Here is a 21,501-nt window from a genome sequence, read left to right as displayed (position 1 = left end):
GAACCAGCATCCAACTTCACCTTGAATCAGAGCAGAACTGGATTTTGTTTCTGCTGCAGCATTTCTAGCTAAAGTTAAGCTAATCTCATTAAGAGACTTGTTTTCTGCTGTTGAAGGAATTCAGTGATTAAAATGTTCTTGTTTGAGCGACAGAAGCATCGAAGGAGCCTCCATTTTGAAAGAGTTTATCATGCTAAAGATTAGCTGCTAACAATGCTAAAGCTAGCATCTGCACCCTGGCTAAGCTACGCTGCGTTCCCGTTGTCTCTGAAGTTGCGTTCCAGCTAACGTAGCCAGAGACGTTGGGATTCCAAAATGGCGGCGCCCAACAAGCCGTTGTTCCTGATTTCTACCGACGTTTCAGCGTCACTTTCCATAAGCAAACGCTTTGAGCTGCAGCCGTTTATGTAGCATTGATCACCCTCACTGTGTCTTATGAAATAAACATGTTTTCACCACAGCTTACTAGTGTTGATACAGGGAGCGGCCATATTGAAACTATCAGCATTATGAACTTTACTCTATTTTATGAAATAAACATCAGAACGTAAATTGGCAACTGGGATCAAACTACAGTTTTTATTTTGGTTGGAGGCCATCCTGCTGCAAGTTAATGTTCAAGTAAAACCAGAAACCCCCCAACCCCCTGCATGTGTTTGGGGGGGTAACCTTCTGAAATAAGTGGCTGGGTGCGTGTGGGAACGGGACCTCAGCGTGTGGACTCTTCATCAGGCGGAGGAAGACGAGGAGCGGAGCCGTTTAGGAAGGTGTGAGTGGATTGACCGCCTGTCTGGGATTTGGGATAAAGCAGCGGTTCATGGACCGTTTCAAAACCAAAAAAAACACACCAGCGTGGAGTTTCATGCTCCTCTGCTGATGTAATGCTTCTGCGCTCGATGTGTGTGTGTGTGAGCGTGTGTGTGTGTGTGTGAGCGTGTGTGTTTCAGTCCTTGCAGACACAGATTAACTGCTTGCATCACTGTCTGTTAAGCTAAGCTTTTTGTTTTTCAGCCACCATCGTCTCATTGACTGAGCAGCTTCTGTTAATGAATAATTAGGTTTAAATGCATGTTTTTAATGAGCTAATGATCATTTTCGTGTGTTGATACTGTACTGTGCGCTGAGGTCCGTTCCACTCGCCGTCCTCTGGGCTCCATGTTGGCAACCTGCAGGACTTTGCTCACATAAATAAGCTGCAGCGGTGCCAGAGCTCCAGCTTTTAGTGTAATTAATAGCATCCAGTCAACAGAGTGAAGCTTTGTGTTTATGGCGACGCGCTGCAGCAGCTACTCAGCAGGAAGCTGCTGTCCCAGCAATGGATGGACCCGACAGAACCAAAGGTTTTCACCATTTATCGGTACTATTGTGAAAACGACAAAAATAACAGTTTATAATTACATTTTAGGTAACTTTATGGCTCCACAAACATAAATACAGCTTTCCAAAGTGCTTCTTTAGGACACCAGTCACATGAAAAGAGTGATCTGTGTCACTAAGCTGCATATTTACTGACATGTAAATATAAATATAATCGTAACGCTAACAATTCAACAATACGGGGAGTTGGGGACGTTTTAAACATTAAAAACATTTAGCCATTAGACCCACAAAAGCTGGGCTAGCTTGTTTCTTTTGGTTCTATTTACCCAGAATGCTCTGTGTTGTAGTCCACTTCCTGCTTTTGGAGCGGTCTCTGGTCCGTTTGGCGTTCAAACCAAATTCACTTCAACTGAACCGAAATCGAGGTTTGGAGGACCAGAGGTCAGAGGTCAATTAGCATCCACACAAACCAACTGGACCAAACTTTCTAGACAACCGGACCGGAGTCGGATTGAACCGGACCAAACAGGGCTGGTGTGAACCGTTGGTGTTTTTATTTGTGAAAATTCAATGCAAATATTGCAGGAATTAGAAAAAGTGTTAAAAATTTGCATTTGCTGGATTAATCAGTGAATCGTTCAGGATTTGAGTGTCATTGTTTAATTTTGTATGAGTAGTTTGTTAGTGAGAAGATAAAGGTTTCATGTTTTCCCTTGTTGAATATTAATCAAACAAACAGTTAAATGTTATTATTATCAGTTTATAAATTAACAATTGATGATGATGATGATGATAATGGGATTTCTTTTGACTATCAGTCATAATGACTAACAGGAGAACTTCTAGCGCCCCCTGTGGGAATCAGGTATCCATCTCTTTCCTTCAGGTTGTTGAATATCCTGGCAGACCGATACTTGGACTGGTCCGTTTCTCCTCCATGTGAACGCTGTGTGAAGCTTGCAGCCGGCGGCTCCGGCTGGAGAACAGAACCTGTTTTCTTTCTTCTCTTATCAGGACTGGAGCGTCGGGGGAAAGCAGTCCGGTTTCCGTGCTTTTAGCCGCCATATTGTTTGGGTTTTTATGGCTGATTGATTGGGTTCGCCGGCAGGAAGACGGGAAGCCGAGCTGAAAGTTCTGCATTGTTAAAGCAGCCTGGATGTCGATGTTTTCTCTTCATCAGATGTTTGAAATCAGACCACAATGCTCCTCCAGCCTGTCCGGACCTGCAAACAGCAGCTGTGGTGCTGCTCTCCACGATGGATTATTAATATTTTTGGCAGTGATGTTTGTTCTGGAAACGCAGTGCAGCGCTGATTAATTGGAGAGAAAGATTGAATCAGAACATCTGGTACCAGAAGTCAGGAGGAAAGTCCTCATGCATCAGGAAAACAGGGAGTCTGTCTGTTTAATTAGCCTGAGGTTCAGTGGAGATGCATCCATAAGAACAGAGGCCAACGAGCAAAAAATTGATTTAAGGGCTGCAGAGTCGGCGCCGTAGCCTCACAACTATCTGGGTTTAAATTTACCAGATAGTTTTCTTATGGTTGTTTATCTTCTATGGTGGTTCACAGGTCTGCACATGATGTAAAACACACGATTGGTACAAACTCTAAAAGACAAAAACACAAAAACAAATGAAACAAAAAAAAATCAGGAAGTATAAAACGGACGTCCTCCAGGCCACCAGGGGGAGTCGACCACCAAATCAAACGAGAACAGACTCCCAGTAAAGACAGGATGTCCAGAAGAAAGCTGGATTAGGGCTGATCAATTTAGCTGAGAAGCTTTTCAGATATCAGTCTATTGATGATTATTGATTAGTTTTAAATATCTGAGATGTTGACAAACTGATGATGCGTTTCCTGTTTTCTCTCTTTCCTCTCAGTCCATGTTTTTATATTAAGCGGTTAGGAGGTGAAGTGGTAAACCTGAAAATGCTGCTGCTAAGTTACCCAACCAGGCTGTTGCTAGGCAACCAGAGAGTGAGTGAAGCCTTTCCTCTGCCTACTTTCCCCAGAATGCTTCGCGGTTCTGGACCGGAGTTCACTGAAATCATTTAACATTCTGTCAGACATATTATCTCTTGATGTTTATCACAGATTGGCGTATTCCTGAATATTACAGACTCTAGACTCCCCCTGGTGGCCGGGAGGGCTTCCTGTTTGGAGGCGTTTTACACTCACTGATGATTTTGCTATTTGCAGCATTTTATCTTCCATCTCCTGCAGTTTTCAGTTGCTTTAGTTGTTTTATTTGCATCATTCATGTGTTTGCACATTTTCACCTGCTGAACGTTGTAATTTTAACCAGCTAGTAAAAAGGTCCATGTTGGTTAACTGGTGCATGAACTCTGACCTCTGTGAGGTTCCCTCCAACCACCGACCGGAGGACACAGGAACCAGTTGTTGGTCCAGTTAAAGGACAGTTCCAAGCTCAGATTGAAGATGAATTGCGTCACTGCAGCCGGAGGACGCCGTGTGTGACCTCCTGACCCGATTCGCGGCGCCACTCGGTTAAACCTGCTGTTCTTAACGAATGAATCAGCTACTGGTAGTCTGACTCTCGGCTGTAAAATGGCTGCTGAAGCAGGACAGGACCTTCTCTACAGGTGTGGACCCAAAGAACCCGTCCAGCTCCAGTAGAACCGGGTGTCTGTTGGTCCAGAACCGCTCAGTTTGGCTCCGGTTTCCAGAAGCAAGACGCCACAAAGACACAGTTTAGACCCATTTAATGAATAAATGCTGATGTGAACAAAAAGTTCATCACCATTTTTTTAATCGATGCTCCAAACCTGCAGGTTCTGTTAGGAACGTTTGGACCAATCAGATCTTTAAGGGCTTCAAGTAGAAAAACAAACTTAAAAAAAAACTGGTATTATAATAAAAAAGCATCTCTTCTAATAAATTTACCCGGAACATTCCTGGAAGTGCCTTGATGGTTTATTTATTTCAGTCTTTCTGCTTTAATGGCTTTTACCGAATCACTGCAGATCTCTGGAAACAAACTGGAGCTGACTGGTGCTGTAAACACGTCCCAGTAAGGCAGCACCATCATGGCCGAAACGAAGATAAAAGAGAAACAAACGCAAACACGCACAAGAGCTCCGTTTAGGGGCGTAAATCACTCCCTCAGACATGGGGAACAGTGTTTGGACTCTGTCGCTTTCATGCCCTCTGCTCCATTACGCTCAATAAATCTCAGGCTTTCCAAAAGTTTCCCTTCAAAGACGCGGAGAAGCTGTAAGTTTCCCACAGACTGATCAGCTCCGGAGGAAAAACGGCGTTTAAAGAGGCAGGAACTGACGGATGGCGAAACGCGATCTGGACAACTGAGATTACATGTAGAAGCTTTAAGACTCCTAAAGCAGCGGCTGCCAGAGATGGTCTGGTCCCACAGACACTTACTTTCAGCACTGCGTCAGGTTCTGATGATATAAGAACCGGCGCTGGCACAGTCAGCCGTGACGGGCCCAGAGGAGCCTCTGGTACCAGTTACACTTCACAAATTGAATTCACACACCAAATACTTGAGGTGGGCTTTGCCAGATGCAGAGATCTGGATAAACATGAAAGCTTTCAGAGCAGAGATGTGTTCAGATCCAGGAAGGGTTTTTTAGCCTCCTGGCATCACTCTCCTGTCCTCAGTGAAACCAGCTAACCTGCACGCTAACCGTTTCTCTGACCTGCATGCTAACCGTTTCTCTGACCTGCTAACCGTTTCTCTGACCTGCTAACCGTTTCTCTGACCTGCATGCTAACAGTTTCTCTGACCTGCATGCTAACAGTTTCTCTGCTCACTGCAAAGCTCTCCAGCATTAACTAACTAATGAGTCAGTTTATCATTGATGCGTTACGGGTTTCTGGAGCAAAGCACATCATTAGCGGGGGTTTTAAACGTATTTGGACCTGCAGAATGACATAAATCCCATTAGCCGGCTGTATCTGGAGTGTGTTAGCGGCTAACAGGAAGCTTGCTGCATGTGAGCGCTGAACACGACTGACACGGACGTTTGTCTACAGGAAATGGGGCCTTGTGTAACATTGTTAACATAAGTATGTATGGTATGCAACAACACAATTATCCCTTATTATATTACACTCATTTGAATACAGCCGATAAGCATCCGCATGCGTTCCTCCTCCCAACGCACCATAGCGCCGGGACAAACGCCCTGTGTGGGTTTCATCTGGACACGTTCACTGTAATCTACTTTCTTTGGCTTCATAGCTGTAATGTATGCTAATAAACCCCAACATATTTAATGGGAGTCATAAACAAGGAGTCTAAAATGGTGTCCGTTTACATGACGCTAACATGCTAACTCTGTCTAAAAGACTGTAGGCTCAGTACAGTTTGTAGCTGTTTGTAGTTTGTAGCTAAAGGAAGTTTTACTTCTACTAGAACAAAACATTTTAGGACGTCTTTCCTGTTATTATTTTCCTCTGGGAAATTTCAAGCGGAAACCAGAAAAAAAGTCAATTTTTAAGCCGATAACTTTCAACACGTTGAAAACGCTCCATGAGCGGCGATCCAGTGAAACCTTGATTTTATCATCACAGAACCCTGGAAACTCCTTTTTCTCATTAAATCTATTTTCCAATGACTTGAAGATTAGATGTACACCTTTGAAGCTGCGGAGGGATCGTCCTGCTGCTGCCATGAATCATGAGTTGGTCACGGGTGACTCACATGCTTCAATTTAATCTGATTGGCTGTGTCTACCAGCAGATTTCTCAGATTAGATTAGCTGCAGGTTTTAGTCTGGAGTCTTTTCACACTTTGGTTTCCGCGGTTCAGACTCTCTGGGTTTGATCCTGGTCAAATGGTCCAAGATACCAAAACGCTTCATTACATAAAAAACAGGAACGACATTTAAACCTCAGAAATTATTTAGCAAACATTGAATAAATGTGTTATTGATTTAAAAATTTACTTTGTTTTTGTTGCAAAAGTAGATAGTAAATTGTTTTTCTGCTTTCATTAGTTTAGGTAAAAACGTCTTTATGACGCACTAATAATAAACATTCATTCAGTTTTAGGTCAGTGAACCAATCGGGGGGCAATAACCAAATATTTTCCGGTATTTTTCTAAACATTGATGGAACGTCGAAGTCCTTTTGGCAGTTTACTCCCCCTGGTGGTCTGGAGGACTTTCGTTTAGTAGAATGAGTTTGCAGTTTTATGTTTTTGCATTTTTGCATTTTTCTGTTGCATTTGTTTTGTTTATTGCAGGTTTTCCTTTAATTTGCGACGTCGTTTTGTTCAGATCAGTTTGATGTGTGTGTTTTGGAGTGTTCTGGATCAGTTGGTTGCAGTTGGGTCTTGTCTTATAGAAAACCCAGAAAAGCTGAAATGTTTGATGAGGAACACAGAACTGTTAGTGGTGAGTGATTGGGTGAATGTTGACATAAATACAAACTATTTACAGTTCCTGTAAGCTTCATGTTTTCCTTTAGCGTCGCTTCAGTCCCAGCTGCTGCCTGGTTTTCCTGGTTCTGCTCCAGCGTTTCTCCTTTGTTTCATGTGGATTTCTTAGATTTCTCTGCTTCAGGGAGACTCTTAGTTTGTCCAAACAGCTCCTAGTTCTGCTGTCTCTGCGTTTCGTCCCGTCACCTCAGCCTGAATCCTGTTGACTTGCAGGGACGTAAGCAGATACTGTAAATATTTTGTCGGTATCTCGGCCTGTGATGGTTTGCTTTCTGCAGGTGGATGGGCTGTCAGCGGCGCTCCGTGCAAACATGGAAACACAGAGCAGACCTGCTGCGATAAGAGCCGACTTATTCAGGAATAACTTTAAGATGGACGTAAACGCTGCATCCATTGCACCTGCATGTCATCATGTGCTGATCAGAGCTCATGATGGAAGGAGACGATGTTTCCACGTCGCAGCCTCAAACCGAAGCGCAGCGGCTCCTCCAGCAGAAACACAGAATGTGATTAGGGTCATTTCCTGTTTAGAGAGAGCATTCCTGTAATCCAGACTGAGGAGCAGCCATAAAGACACGCACAAGTGACTCACGTGTTTCTGTGTCGTGGTTTTCCATCTGCTTTAGCATCACCTGCTGCCGGTTTCCACCTGGTTTCCTTTAAGAGCTGCTGATCCATAACCCTGATCAACTCTTACAGGTTTCCTTTGGATCAGATGTGCTGCTGGACGCTAGCAGTTATTTCAGGGGGTTTTAGTAGTGATGCTTTCAATGTTTGGCGTTTGGTGACAAAAATCAGATAAAACTCAAATTTCTTGGCATTTTTTTTTCTCATATTCTCCAAGCTGCCGTCTACGTTTAGCTAAAGGTGAATCTTGAACTTATACGTTCAATAAATCAGTAAAACTTTTATTTTATGCTTACAGATGTTGAAAACCTGAAATTTAGTGTCTCAGAAAACAAGGGTATTCAGAAAGTTGAGTGGAAGGAAAAAGTGAATCACCAAGAAGGATAACATGGTTGACATTAGCACTTTAGCGTAAGCTTCTGCTGTACATCGTATTGGGTTAGTGCTTTAGCATTAGCTAATGTTTATAGCGGAATGTTTATGATTTGTGTTTTAGGCTTAGCACTGCTAACTAAATATTAGCACTGCTAACTAAATATTAGCACTGCTAACTAAATATTAGCACTGCTAACTAAATATATGAGAAAGTGGCAAATATTAATTTCTGAAAAATGATGTCATCATTAAGATGTTCAGTTTCCTTGTTTCTTCATGTTTTCCGGACGGTTTGGAATGTTTTAGATTTTTGCTGCTTTTTGCTCGTTTTTCTATCCGCTAAAGAAAAACTGTCATCAGATGAAAATGTCAGTCGTGACTTTTTAAAAGTTAAACTGGTTACAGATTATTGACAGATGACAGATTATTCTGGATGATAAAGTTACCGCGATAAATGATAATATTGTTGTAATATAATTCCAGTAATATAATTGTAATGTCATAAGAATAATACCAGAAGGCATTTTCAACTTTAGATTCTAATGAACATTTAATTGGAACTAGAAATAAATAACCAAAACAACAAAAACAGCAAATAAAAGTAATAATGAAGTAAACAAAGCGCCAGACTGAAGAACGTTGATCATCCAGTTTTGGATGTAAATCATAAAAATGGAGCTCAGCTCCTTTTAATTGATCAATAAACAGTTTAAATCTGAAAGTTTTCTGACCAACAGTGGTAATCGGGTTAGTTAAACAGATTTATTTGAGTTTAATTAAATCTTTTTATTTTGACCGAAGACCAAAAGAAAAACATCATAAACCTGGAAAACAGTAGAAGTTACCAGGAACTGGACTCCGGGTCCAGCTCTGGTTCTGGTGAACAGCTCTCGGTTCGGACGGTTTTCAGACTCCATCCGTCTCAGCAGCAACACCGAGCAGCAACACTGAGCAGCAACACCGAGCAGCAACACCGAGCAGCAACACAGAGCAGCAACACCGAGCAGCAACACCGAGCAGCAACACCGAGCAGCAACACCGAGCAGCAACACAGAGCAGCAACACCGAGCAGCAACACAGAGCAGCAACACTGATCATGTCGTTCATTAAACGACGTGATCAGTGTCGGATGGAGGAGGTGGGATCGGGCCTGGTGAGCGCTGCAGCTCCGACCTGCTGGAGTCATAAAAACACTTTTAAAGGAGCATCAAACCGTCGACTCCTATCAGCCGCCGCTGATAAAAACTCCAACTGCTGGGAATGAAGTTTGCAGGATTTTTTTCTTCCAGTGTTTGAGGGGAAAGAAACATCCTGTTTGTGTGGATCCTCATCAGGATGGATCCCGTCGTTTTCTGTGATTCAGTCCTGGTTAAATGCCATTATCGTTGAGTTCTTCCTGTTTATGGCGGCGCTGAGCTCATGGGACGACCTGGACCGCAGCCGGGTGCTAATCGGATCAACTGGGCCATCATGAGGCTTTCTGGCTCGGTATCACGTAGGTCTGTCAGAAAAAACACGAACAGACATGGAAAACCGGAAGGAAGGAAAAAAACAAGAAGAGAAAAACTGACAGAAAGTTAAAACATCAAAGCTTCTGTTTTTGACCACCAGAGGGCGCCAGGCCAGACATTTAAATATAAGAAACATTTTCACCTGTTTTCGTTTATCAGTGTTGTTGGCTGTTCCTGACCAGAAGTTTACATACACCCAATATAAAGACACAGCCACCTTTTCCCTCCATCTGAAGTGAAATCAGAACAAACTTCTTTTCTTTAGTTTGTTTGAATCATCAGAATTATTTTCATATTTTAAGATAAATAAATTTTTTGTAACGTTATTTGATTATCAGGAATGATTGTTTCAACTGGATGATTTAACTTCCTGGCTGATGTTGTTTCAGCATCATTTCCTCATGATGCTGTCAGGTTTATGAAGTGCACCAGTAAAACATCCCCACAGCATGATGCTGCCACCACCATACTTCACAGTGTGGACAGTTTCTTCCTCTGAATGTAACAATGGTCGTTACGGCAACCATCAAACCAGGACGTCTCTAAACTCAACGATCTGATGTTGGTGCAGAACACGGTTCGATCCGGTCCAGTTCACTCAGAACCAAAACAACAAATGTCTTCTAAAAACACTGAAAGTCATTTCAATCCAACTGATCCTAATCATCATCCATTAATTATTGATCAGCATCTTTACAGAACCTTTGTCTTTTGTTTGGGAGACGATTTGGACATTTTGGACCAGAACCGCCTCGTTACTGAGGCGGTTCTGGTCAAACGTTCCCATCATGTCTGTACCTGACCAGAAGAACACGACTCCTTCACGCATCGATAAAATTATCGAAAGGACGAACTAGACTGGACCGGACCGGACCGGACTGGACTGGGACCAGACTGGACCGGGCCGGACTGGACTGGACCGGACCGGACTGGACCGGACCGGACTGGACTGGACCAGGCCGGACCGGACTGGACTGGGACCAGACTGGACCGGACCGGACTGGACTGGACCAGGCCGGACTGGGACCACACTGGACCGGGCCGGACTGGGACCAGACTTTGACTGGACCAAACTGGAGCAGTCCGGTCCAGTCCGGATTTCCTTTGACTTTCCCATTGGGTCGAACCAGAACGTGCTGCAGTAAAACACTCTCAGTTCAACCCAAACATCAGTTAAAGTTCTGGTTGATCGATCAGAAGTCATGCAGCCTGGTTCTGACCAGATGTAAGTGAAGTTCTGAATCTGAAGAAAGTTAGATCAAACCTTTAAGAAATGTTGTCGTTTTACCAAATAGAGATAATTTTAGTGACTCTGACCTGAAATGAGGCGTTTGATGAACTGCGGACGTTTTGAACCTCCCTGCTTGTTTCTCTGGTCCCAGAGGAGGATCTGACCAATGGGCTTTCTGTTTGTTTCCAGGTGTCTTCTTCTTGTGTTCCAGCTGCAAACTACGAGCTGGTGAGTCTGAACTTTGACTGTTCCTCATTTTGTTGATGTTTTCTGTTGCTAAAGCATGAAATCAGCCTGAGTGTGATGTAGCGTCAGTAGGAGCGGAGCGTGTTTGGAGAGGAGGACTCGAGCTGCGTTGCCTTTTTTGGTATGGCTTTAAGAAGCCGTGTTGGGCTTGGATGGGATTCCTCACATGTTGTGTGTTTAAGTGGTTTTGGGTGCCTGACAAACCAAAGCAAATATCCCCTGCACTTTACTGCCCTTACAGAGAAAACGTCTGGGTTTTCTTTCAATAAAAGCTGCCATAATTAATCAAGAACATGTTGTTATCCTCACAGATGCTTTTTGCTCGAGATGTTTTCTGCATGAACACATCTGGTTGAGATGTGCACAGGGAGGCGGGGGTGAAATTCACTTCTACCTTTCTGAGCTCACTCTACCGCAACCAAACCGGCAATATTCTCTGTTCATGGTGGAGCTGAAGGAAACGGGAACCATAATCCGCTCTGCCAGGAATCTGCTGACTAATCATAACTTTTTGTCCCTAAACTTAACGATAAAACTCAGGGGTAACCCTCAAGTCGTTTCCACACCAAACCAGAACAGGAATGTTTGGAGGAAATTGGTGTTTCATCACAGTTAAATAGTTTTACAAACGGACCAATCCAAGCCCGGTTATTTTCATCAAAACTGACAGTCGTTGCTTGACCTTAAACTTGTGTTTTAGTGCTGAAACCCAAGAAGATTAAGTTCTCATCCATAAATCTGTTGTCTAACACTAACGACGCTGTTTAGTGACGACTAACCCAAACTGAACAACTGTGGTCTAAAACCCGACCATGAAACCGTCGCCTCACCAGGAAGCTCTTTCTAACTCCAAACAAGTTTTTCTTTATGCCAAAATGTAAACAGCTGCTTCATCATTAATGTGTTTCTGCAGTTATTGTCACATTTGTTTTGTGTAAATCCTAACGATGAGGGCATCCAAAAACCAGGCCACCAGGAAATGGTTGCCTGATCCTAACCTGTAAAGTCCATCATTTAGTCCATGATATAGAACAGGATCAAATGATGGATCATCAGAAGACCTAAGAACAACACTGACCTGCTGAAAAGGTTGTTGGTGCCACCAGGGAGAGAACTAAAACCTGCAGGATGCAACCGGACCTCCAGGACCCACTTTGGACACCCCTGACCTGGTCAGTCACCTGGTCCAAACAAACTGGTTTTAGTCAAAACAACAAAAACAAACATCGCCTCGTCCCGATGTAGCAGTTTAGTCCTTAAACCCGACGAGAAACTTCCAGAACCAGGACGGGTCGAACAGAACCAGGACGGGTCGTACAGAACCAGGACGGGTCGAACAGAACCAGGACGGGTCGAACAGAACCAGGTCGGGTCGAACAGAACCAGGACGGGTCGAACAGAACCAGGTCGGGTCGAACAGAACCAGGACGGGTCGAACAGAACCAGGACGGGTCGAACAGAACCAGGACGGGTCGAACAGAACCTGGCCGTGTTCCATGTGGTCTGGATGATGAGAACAGCTGGGAATTCCTCAGTTTGGTGTTTGTGCGTAATGTAGGTGAGTAAGACATTCCTGCTGCTTTTACAGTATATTACAGTCACTTCCCAGCATGCAACAGGAGCTGGATGACGCGCTGCGTCTCCACGGCGTTCCCACCGCTCCTTGTTTGGCAGATTCCTGCTCTCACTGCCGGAGCAGAGATGATTTAGTGATGCGTTCAGGTGCCGTCTGATTGCTGCCGCCATATTTTACCTTCCTGAAGGGAAAATGTTGGCAGCGAATGCTTTTCTTTTCTCCTCTAAATCATCAAAATTCCAGGGATTTGGATGAGCTACATCTGGACACAAAATAACTTTAATATCGGAAGATTCAGATTCAGCTGATCATAAAAGAAATTAAATATCTTCTCTGTTTTTCTTGCGTTAGCCACAAAAGGTATTTATCTGCAGCGTTTTCCAGGTCAGCCTGATCCCAGCGGTATTCACAGCAGCCATGGCGGGAATTCCCACCATCCTGGACAAAATAAAACCACAAGCCAGCAGTCCTGCTGTAGAGACGGGGAGATTAAAAATGAATCTTCACCGTGTTGAAGGGAGGCGCTGAAACGAAGAGCAGCAGGAATAATGGGGTGTTGCACTCTGAGATGAAACCAGGGAAGAAGAATCTGGTTCTGGTTCTGGTTCTGGAATCTTCTTCCTGGATTTGGGCTTCTACCGTTCATTACATTTTGAACTCCTTAAGGACGAGAATGCCACCATGGTGGTTCATAAATACCACAGATGTTGGTTGATACTTTTACCTCTCAAACTAAGGACACTAATAGAAGCGCTTTGCCGCCATCTGGTGGTCAGAATGTGAACTACAGCTGGTTAAAGGAAGTAGAACAATAACAATAGATATATTTATTAATCTTTGTCCGATCCTAACATTCTTTTTACTCCCCTTGTCCTGTGGGTCAAAAATGACCCGCCCTAATAAAAGCCCCAAAATAAAGAAAATTAGTTGAATTTTAAATCCAAAACATATTTTGCATGATGAAACAATCTGATATTTATCAATTTGACTCAATGTAATTATTTTTTTATCATATATTTTTGTTACCTAATACAAAAAGACGATCAGTAGTATTACACCCTTTTTTCTTTTCACCACAAACTAAGTGGTTTTCTTTTACACAGTAAGGGTTTATTATTGTAAATATATAAATGTGACATCATTACATCTGAACTAATTAGACTGAAAGGGAACAAGAAGTCAACAATTTGGAACCTTTTAGTAACAGTTCATTCCTTATTATTATTTTAGGAAGTAAATTATAAAAATGTTTCTTGTAACAAAACAAAATGTTGCTTGATTTTGTGAACAATTTAACATGATGCTCTTATGTTGTGTCTCATAACTATATAAGATGTTTAGGTATGCATCTTTTTTACGACACTAGGCAGCTAAGGAATGGAAATTAATAATAAAATGTATTTTTGTAGAAATAGTAAATTCTGTGCATTTACTTCCATTATTAAACTTTGAATCAAAACATAACTGTAGATGAATAAATATGTAGTTACATAAGAAGATACCATAATAACAGAGTACAAACTAGAGATGTTTACTTTGTTATCAGGCTGGAGCTAACGATTATTTTACTAACTGATAATTCTGATAACTAATCAGAATAATCAATTTACCGCTTCAGCTTATTTTATACAATATAAGAAATACATTAAAATATGCAAATTAACTAGTAATTTAATTCCTTTAAATTAGATAATCAAAATTCCTTCCTTCCTTTCCTCTGTCTTTTCATCCTTCCTTGTTTGTATCCTCTCTTCATTCTGTCCCTTTTCTTGTCTTCTTTTCTCTTTCGTCTCATTCTGTTCTTCCTTTCTTCCTTCTTTGTTGCCTTTCTTTTTCTTTTCTTCTTTCTTTCTCTTTACACTTCTTTTCTACCTTTTGTCCTCTTTCTTTTCCTTTTGTCCTTTCTTCTTTACTTCCCTCCTCTTTCTTCTGACCTCTCCTTTTCCTGATTTCTCCCTTCCTTGTTTCCTTGCTTCCTCTCTTCCCTCTATTCTTCTTTTCTTGTCCTTTCTCTTTCTCTCTTTCCTCCCTCCAGCTGTAGTACTTTTGGCCGTATCTCCCTGCTGAACTTCATTGTTTCTAAGTGGAAGAGCAGGGAATTCTGGGAAGTTGAGTCTGTTGAGTTTTTTCCTGCGGTTGTCCAGTTGAGTGTTTGAACCAATCGCTTTAATCACAGAATTAAAGTGAATCTAGTTTTTCTGTTGCTTCATTTTGGAAACATTTACAACCTGTTGGTTTTTTTTTTAACCCTTTGTGTCCCATGCAGTTCCTTCATCTCTCCAGCAGAGGGCGCAGTCTGCCTCTCTGGCTTCCTGTTTACCGCTCCAGCACCAGACTGGTTATGGAGTTTCTTTTTCTTCCAGCAGTTTTAAATATCTGGAGACCCGGTCAGCAGATTTGTTGCCATGGTTACAGGATGCTGTCACTTTAAACACATTTTAGAACATTAAATGGCCAAAAAACAAGATTTGACATGAAATGGGTTTAAAAGTTGGACTGTGCTGGGTTGGGGCGCAATATGGAGGCGGGGCGATGTGCTCATCAAGCAGATTATTACTGTAAAATTTGTTTAGTATGAACACAAACATAAACATTCAGGTCATGTTTCTTATATTTCCCGTTAGCATTTCAAGATGACTGCCATTTTTTAAGATGGCCGACCTTTTTCAGCCTTTTAAACCAATTACCACCATAAAATGTCACATAATAACAAATGTGTGAAATTAAAACGAACCAGAGGGAATAATTATCCAAACATTGTTTAGTCAGAACTATAAACATCATAAGGAGTTTATTTATCTCTGCAATCCAAATCATAAATTCAGCTTAATGTTGTGAGGAACACTCAATATTAAGCTAGGAATGCTCATGGAAAGTTGAGTGGAAGGAAAACGTGTTACCTGCATCACAGCAGCTGAAGAATCCTTCCAGCAGGAAGTGAAGTTGGTTTCCTCCTCAGAAGCTTTTATTGTTGATCAGAGTTTATCTGAACGTGGTCCGGCGGTTTGAATCTCCCGGTTCGGTTCTGGAAACTCGGAAACCGGGTTGACCTGACAGAGATGTTTCTGTTCTCTGCCGTTTCCCTGAGAGGAGATAAAAACCCAGGTTTTCTGAGTCGATATTTTTAGTTTGACATGAGAAGCTGACGCTCAGCTGACTGGGCTCACGGCGCGGCGTGACTGCAGAGAACCGGACCGGCTCTAAAGGAGCAGCCGCACATTTTAGGGGCTTTGCTTCTGATTTCTGCTCTGCTGCAGTAAAAATCACATTTTTCTCAATTTTCTGATTTAAAATCGACTTCAGAACCAGATATAGAGGGAACCTGTTTTAACCAGAAACTAAAATCAGTTTTAAAGTGAAAATTGGTCGGTTGGGGGTTTGGATAAATATGACTGACCGGGACAGACCGGCCCGGACCGGATCGGACCGCGACAGACCGGCCCGGACCGGATCGGACCGCGACAGACCGGCCCGGACCGGATCGGACCGCGACAGACCGGCCCGGACCGGATCGGACCGCGACAGACCGGCCCGGACCGGATCGGACCGGACCGGATCGGACCGCGACAGACCGGACCGGACCGGACCGGTCCGAGTCAAGCCTCCAGTTTTCAGTTTTCTGATTTGAGTCGTTTTCATCGACTGACTGAAACCTAAACGTTTAGATGTTTAAACTAGAATATTCTGAACGATTTGACTCTGAAGACGTGAACCAAAGCTTCCTGGGTTTTCTTCCAAATGTGGACCAAACAAAGTTTTTCTGCTGTCGGCTCCAACGCGCTCACGCTTCCTCCGGCCATCTGGCTGCAATTACACAAAGAGGAAACGCACGTTGAAGCTCCCGGCTGGTCCTGCTGCATAAACACACAACAGGCTGGGTGTGTGTGCGTGTGTGTGTGTGTGTCTGTGTGTGTGTGTGTGTGTGTGTGTGTGTGTGTGAGATGCCTGTGGCTGCGCGCCGCAGGCTGCATTTAGCGCCGCTAACAGCAGCCCGCTGCGTCCTGCAGGCACGGCGGCTCTTTCCAGGACTGAAGGGACGAAGGCCGGCGGTTTCATCTGGGCGTTCGGCGGGTATTCTCGGCCGTTGGGTCAGACTATAATTTGCCCCCTGACTTCTGTCTGTTTATGCTGCGGCTCCCTGCAGAGGCAGGTCATGCTGCGGGCCGACGTGGGACGGCTGCTCTGCTGCCTGCAACAGACCAAACATGGTAGAAACTTTCAGAAAATTTACGGATAATCAAGTGGCTGCTGCCGACTCTTCAGATGATTTGGCTGGAAATGTAAAAGAGCAGCTACAAAAATGTGAGGCAACTTCCTGTTTGCGTCCCGGTTGCTGCGGTAACCGTATGACGGTCCCACCACTCCCAATGTTGGAACAAAACAAACATTTCTTCATCTGAAGATGATGATGTTGCTCATCCAATCACAGCTTCTGTCACAGGCTCCGCCCAGATCTGACACTAGATCTGCTGATGGGTGAAATGTATGGAGCTACATTGAGGACAATGTTTCTTTAAAAAAGAAATCTTGAAAAAAATTGTATGAAACTGAAACAAAACTTGGACTTGAAAATATATTTTAAATTTTTTTCAGTTTCAATTTTATTTGACTTCCAATTTTTTTCACTTTTTTCTGTTTTTTTTTTGTTTGTTTGTTTCAAAATGTTTTTTTTGCTATTTTTTTCCAGTCCCAACATTTCTTATTCAGTTTGAAAACTATTAAGATTCGAATCTTTTTTCAGTTTCAATTTTTTTATTTCATTTTTACGTTTTTTTTTAATTTATTTTTTTAGTTTCAGATCTTTTTTGTGGCTTCAAAATAGTTTTGAAACAGTTTTTGTTTTGTTTTTTTTTTTAAACAAACGTTTTGGCCATAATGTAGCTCCTTAGCTGGTTAAGGTTAGCAGCTGCTGGCTTTAGCTTCACATCTGATCCAATATTGACATCATGCCATGGTCAGATACAGATATTGGATCGATCTGGTTCTGGTTCTGGAAGCCCGAGTTCAGCCCAAAGGTGGAAACTGATTCTGATGGATAATCTAAACCCTGATGACCCGTTTTATTCCAAAACCCAAAAGTTGGTCAGAATTCAGGCAGCATGACGATCAGGAAGATTTTACTCTCTCTCTCTCTCTCTCTCTCTCTCTCTCTCTCTCTCTCTCTCTCCCCTTACAAAAAATCCCATGAAAATTACATGTGGAAATGTGTGAATCACATGTGATTCACATCATTCACATGTAAAATTTGTGTGAACCACATGTGATCATGTGATTTTTTGTAAGGGTCTCTCTCTCTCGTCCCTCTCTCGTCCCTCTCTCTCTGTCCGTTGCTGTATAAGGCAGTGGTTCTTCTGCTCTTGGTTGATTTGGGTGGTTTTGTCTCTTCGTGTAAATATTTTGTCCAGTTGGGAGATTAATGAGTCACTGAACGACATCATGGCCGCCGCCGGCTCTTAAATATGAGCAAATGAAAGATCACTGTAGTTTTTCTAGTTGCTGTAGTTTTCTAGTTGCTGTAGTTTCGTAGTTGCTGTAGTTTTCTAGTTGCTGTAGTTTTCTAGTTGCTGTAGTTTCGTAGTTGCTGTAGTTTTCTAGTTGCTGTAGTTTTCTAGTTGCTGTAGTTTCGTAGTTGCTGTAGTTTTGTAGTCTTTTGTGTTGATAATTTTCCGTTTCTTTCTTCTCCACAGGCTCCGAGCAGCAGCCTCGCTCTCAAGCATGTAGACACCATGGTGAGTCCAGTCACTGACTCTGTGTTCATGCTGTCATCCAATCTTTACTTGGATTAGACCGTCCAGGAAACAAATGTAGAAATGTTTTAAATTATTTGTATTAACTTTTATTATTTTATATTTATATTATTATTTTATGACTTTTTAATCTATTAAATATGAAGTCCTGTATTGTTCAAATAATAATAATAATAATAATAATAATAATTTATTTATCATTTACTTTATTATTATTGTTTAATGTTTAATTTTTTATGGATTTTATTTTTCCTTATAAGTATCATTTATTATTGTTATTATCTATTTATTACTGTTATTTGTTTTCACCATTAGAATTATTATTTCTATTTTATTATTATCATTAACATGATTTATAATGTTTTATAATATATGTTTTTATATTTATTTATTCAAGATTATCATTGATTATTATTTTTATATTAGTTATTATTACAATTATTTTAACTTTTATTAGTTATTTCAGTTGTTTTATGTATTGTTTATTTTCATTAGAAATATTTTTTCTGTATTTCTAAGCGTGAAGCAGTGATGTGTTTCTGCTGCAGGTTAAAGTTTTAGATCGTTGAGGAACATTTTTATTATCGTTAAAGTCTCTAATCCTCGTTAATCCAGAAATGAGCAGCAGATGAATTTCATAATCCGACATCAAAACCTCGACCAGTAAAATTAGATTATCAGCTGATGAAAAGAATAAATCCTGGATCCTGCTGTAGGATCTCTTCAGTTCTGGGTTTCTCACATCCTGGATCCTCCGACTCTGTTTGGTTTGGACTCGTTTTCCTCTGGCGGTTTCTTTCCCACGGTTTGTCTGTGTTTGTGTGTGTGGTCGCTTTTATCGGCATTTCCGAACTTCGCCCAGGCTGGAGCGCCAGCTCAGTTTCTAAACAAGGTTTTCTACTTTTAGCCCCGTTCCAAACTGGGAGCAGAAAACACAACCAGAGGTTCTGCTTGTGACGTTCGGGTCGCTCCGGCGGCGAGTTCGGGTCGCTCCGCCGCCGATGTCAGGCGGACGCCGGCTTCGCTTTGCCTCGCAGCAACAAACGTTCGTCTCATGACTCCACTGATTCCCAGCAGCTCAGATTCATGGAGAGAAAACGATGCTGATGTGAACAAACACACTTCAGTCCCACATGGGGGGAAGCTTTGGAGGCGGGGAGGCTGAGCATCAGGGCAGAGCCGGCTGGAGGGGGAGGGAGGCCGGAGCGCGAGAGGCGAAGGGGGCGGAGGAGTTCTGTTTGGCCTGGCTGGCCTAAAATTAGAACTTTCTTCTGCTGGGCTGAGAGGGAAAAGGGAAAGGTCTCCGGAGGAAAGTTCAGTGCTGCGCCGGAGATGAACCGCGGCGGCTCTCTGCGGCGGCGGCTGTCCTCCCTGAGGGGGGCATGGCGCTGGAGCACGGGTCACCTCTTCAGGAAGGTAGGATGCAGGCGGGCCGCGGCTCGGCTCGGCTCGGTTCTCCTCCATCCTCTGGCTCTGTCTCTGATGTGTAATTTGTTGTGCTGGTTGTGAAGTCGGCCTCCAGATGGTTCTCATCTGGTCCCACCTCCTCCACCTCTCCAGGATTCACGCGGGGCGTCTGTCCCGCTGCCGGGCCGGGTCGACCTGGAGGCGGATTAACCGCCACAGCTTCAGGATTTAAGGGAGCGCCGACGGTTTCTGCTGCTGCTGCTTCACGTTTTTACAACCCAGACAGTGAAAGTTTGATTTCCTTTACTTACCCACATGGCTGCACTTTGATTGAAACGTTGTGGCTCATAAAAAGCTCCACGCAGAGGAAAGCAGAGCTGCTCTCCATGCTGGAAGCCTGAGGCTAACGATCGGGTTGCTCTGTGCCTGCCTGGTTCGGCTGCAGCTTCATGGGAACTGCAGGACCAAACCCAAACAGTCTGAAGTGTCTAAAAATGCCTGTTTTCTGCTGTGGCTCGGACTGCAGGAATGTCCTCATTAGAGCGTATCGCCTGGATCTCCAGATTCCCATGAATCCCCCGGGAGTTTTCCTGTAATCATCAGAACGGAGGAATGCTGCTGTCCTGACGTTCCTCTGCAGAATGTCAGGATCTACTGGCTGCTTCTCATGGGAAACCTTCTGCTTTACGTGGTTTATTTAAGAAGGCCTGATCGCTATGGAAATGGTGGATCAGGTTCGGCGTAGAGCGGTGGGGTAGTCATGATGTGGGAACAGCAATTTGTGCGGCTCATTGAACCAGCAGCTGCTTCATAGTTACAACAGTTTTGACAAATAAATGTTGGATGTAAAATCAGTCCAGAGTCTGAGGAATGATGTTTGTCTCTTTTCGTTGTGAAGCTGGTAGCTAAACTGGGAGTTTTAACTGGTTATCTGAGGAAGCGGACTGGTTAGTCGCCATGGTCGCCATGGTAACCAGCTCCTCATTCGGATTGTTTTTCACTCTGAGATCTTCCGGCTGCTGCAGATGGGTTCAGTTTGCCGGAGGAGCACAGGGGGTTAAACCCCCCCCACCTCTCAGGGTCATGTGACCCCCCCACCAGGAGGAGGGGGGGGGGGGTTGGGCCTCCCGGGCCTCCGTCTCTGTTGGGTTTAGTGGAGCCAAACAGAGTCAGGCACCTCCAGATCCAAACCTCCCTGCTGCAGGAACACGTCATGTGAACCAGAAACCACACACACACACACACGCACACACACACACACACACACACACACACACACACACACACACACACACACACACACACACACACACACACACAGGCTCATGGTCTCCGTCATGTTGAGGGTTTTACTGCAGCAGAGTTTCGCTCTGATCTGCTGACTGAACCATGAAGGAGAACCGTAAAGATCAGAGCTGCAGGCGGAGAGCAACTTCCTGTAGAAACAGGAAGTTCATTCTACTGTTTTCAACTGCAAAACTTTACTGAGTAAGAGAAGAAGAGATCTGAGTCTGAATGCAGATCAGGATGGTTGGATGAGTTTCCAGACTCTGTAGAAACTCAACTCCCAGTTTTGAAATCCTGGAAAATCCTTGAACTGTGGCCGTTGATTGGATTGTTTCCCTTTCACAAGGTCTGAGTTCAGCAGACTCTATGTCAGAATCTCCTGGATGTTAAACATGGGGCGGGTTGACATGGGTTTTTCAAATCCCAAGCAATGTGAGTTTCACTCCTTCCAGTCCCAGTTGAGCCGTTTTCTGTCATTTCAGAGGTTTTCACAAAATCCTCCCAGTAGATCAGACTGATCTGATCAGAACTCCTGGTTCTGGTTCTGGAATAAGAAGATCAAGGAAGCAATATTTGATGCAGGTGAAGTTGACATGTTTTCAGACAAATATCTGCGGTCTCTGTTTTGAGGAAGGAACTGTTGTGAGCAAATCAGATGGGCGTATTACAAAAATTTCTGATGTTCGTTTGTAACTGTTTCTAGAAAAAAACAAGATGATCATTTTCAGGGGTTATGGAAATCCTCCA

General features: G+C 43.3%; 1 protein-coding gene across 1 annotated transcript in view; it reads left to right on the top strand.

Annotated features, from left to right (window-relative positions):
- LOC122840376 (protein kinase C iota type-like) overlaps positions 1 to 18,099 on the top strand; it is a 67,578-nt gene extending 49,479 nt beyond the window's left edge. Inside the window, exons 4-5 of the mRNA XM_044132730.1 lie at positions 10,681 to 10,719; positions 18,001 to 18,099. Coding sequence (XP_043988665.1) covers positions 10,681 to 10,719; positions 18,001 to 18,099 — 138 coding nt within the window. The remainder of the gene's footprint in view (positions 1 to 10,680; positions 10,720 to 18,000) is intronic.
- Positions 18,100 to 21,501: the final 3,402 nt, after the last annotated feature.

This window comes from Gambusia affinis, linkage group LG11 (assembly GCF_019740435.1).
Source record: "Gambusia affinis linkage group LG11, SWU_Gaff_1.0, whole genome shotgun sequence".
Lineage (NCBI taxonomy): Eukaryota > Metazoa > Chordata > Actinopteri > Cyprinodontiformes > Poeciliidae > Gambusia > Gambusia affinis.
Note: the sequence above shows the minus strand (reverse complement) of the source record. Positions and strands in the feature narration are given on the sequence as shown.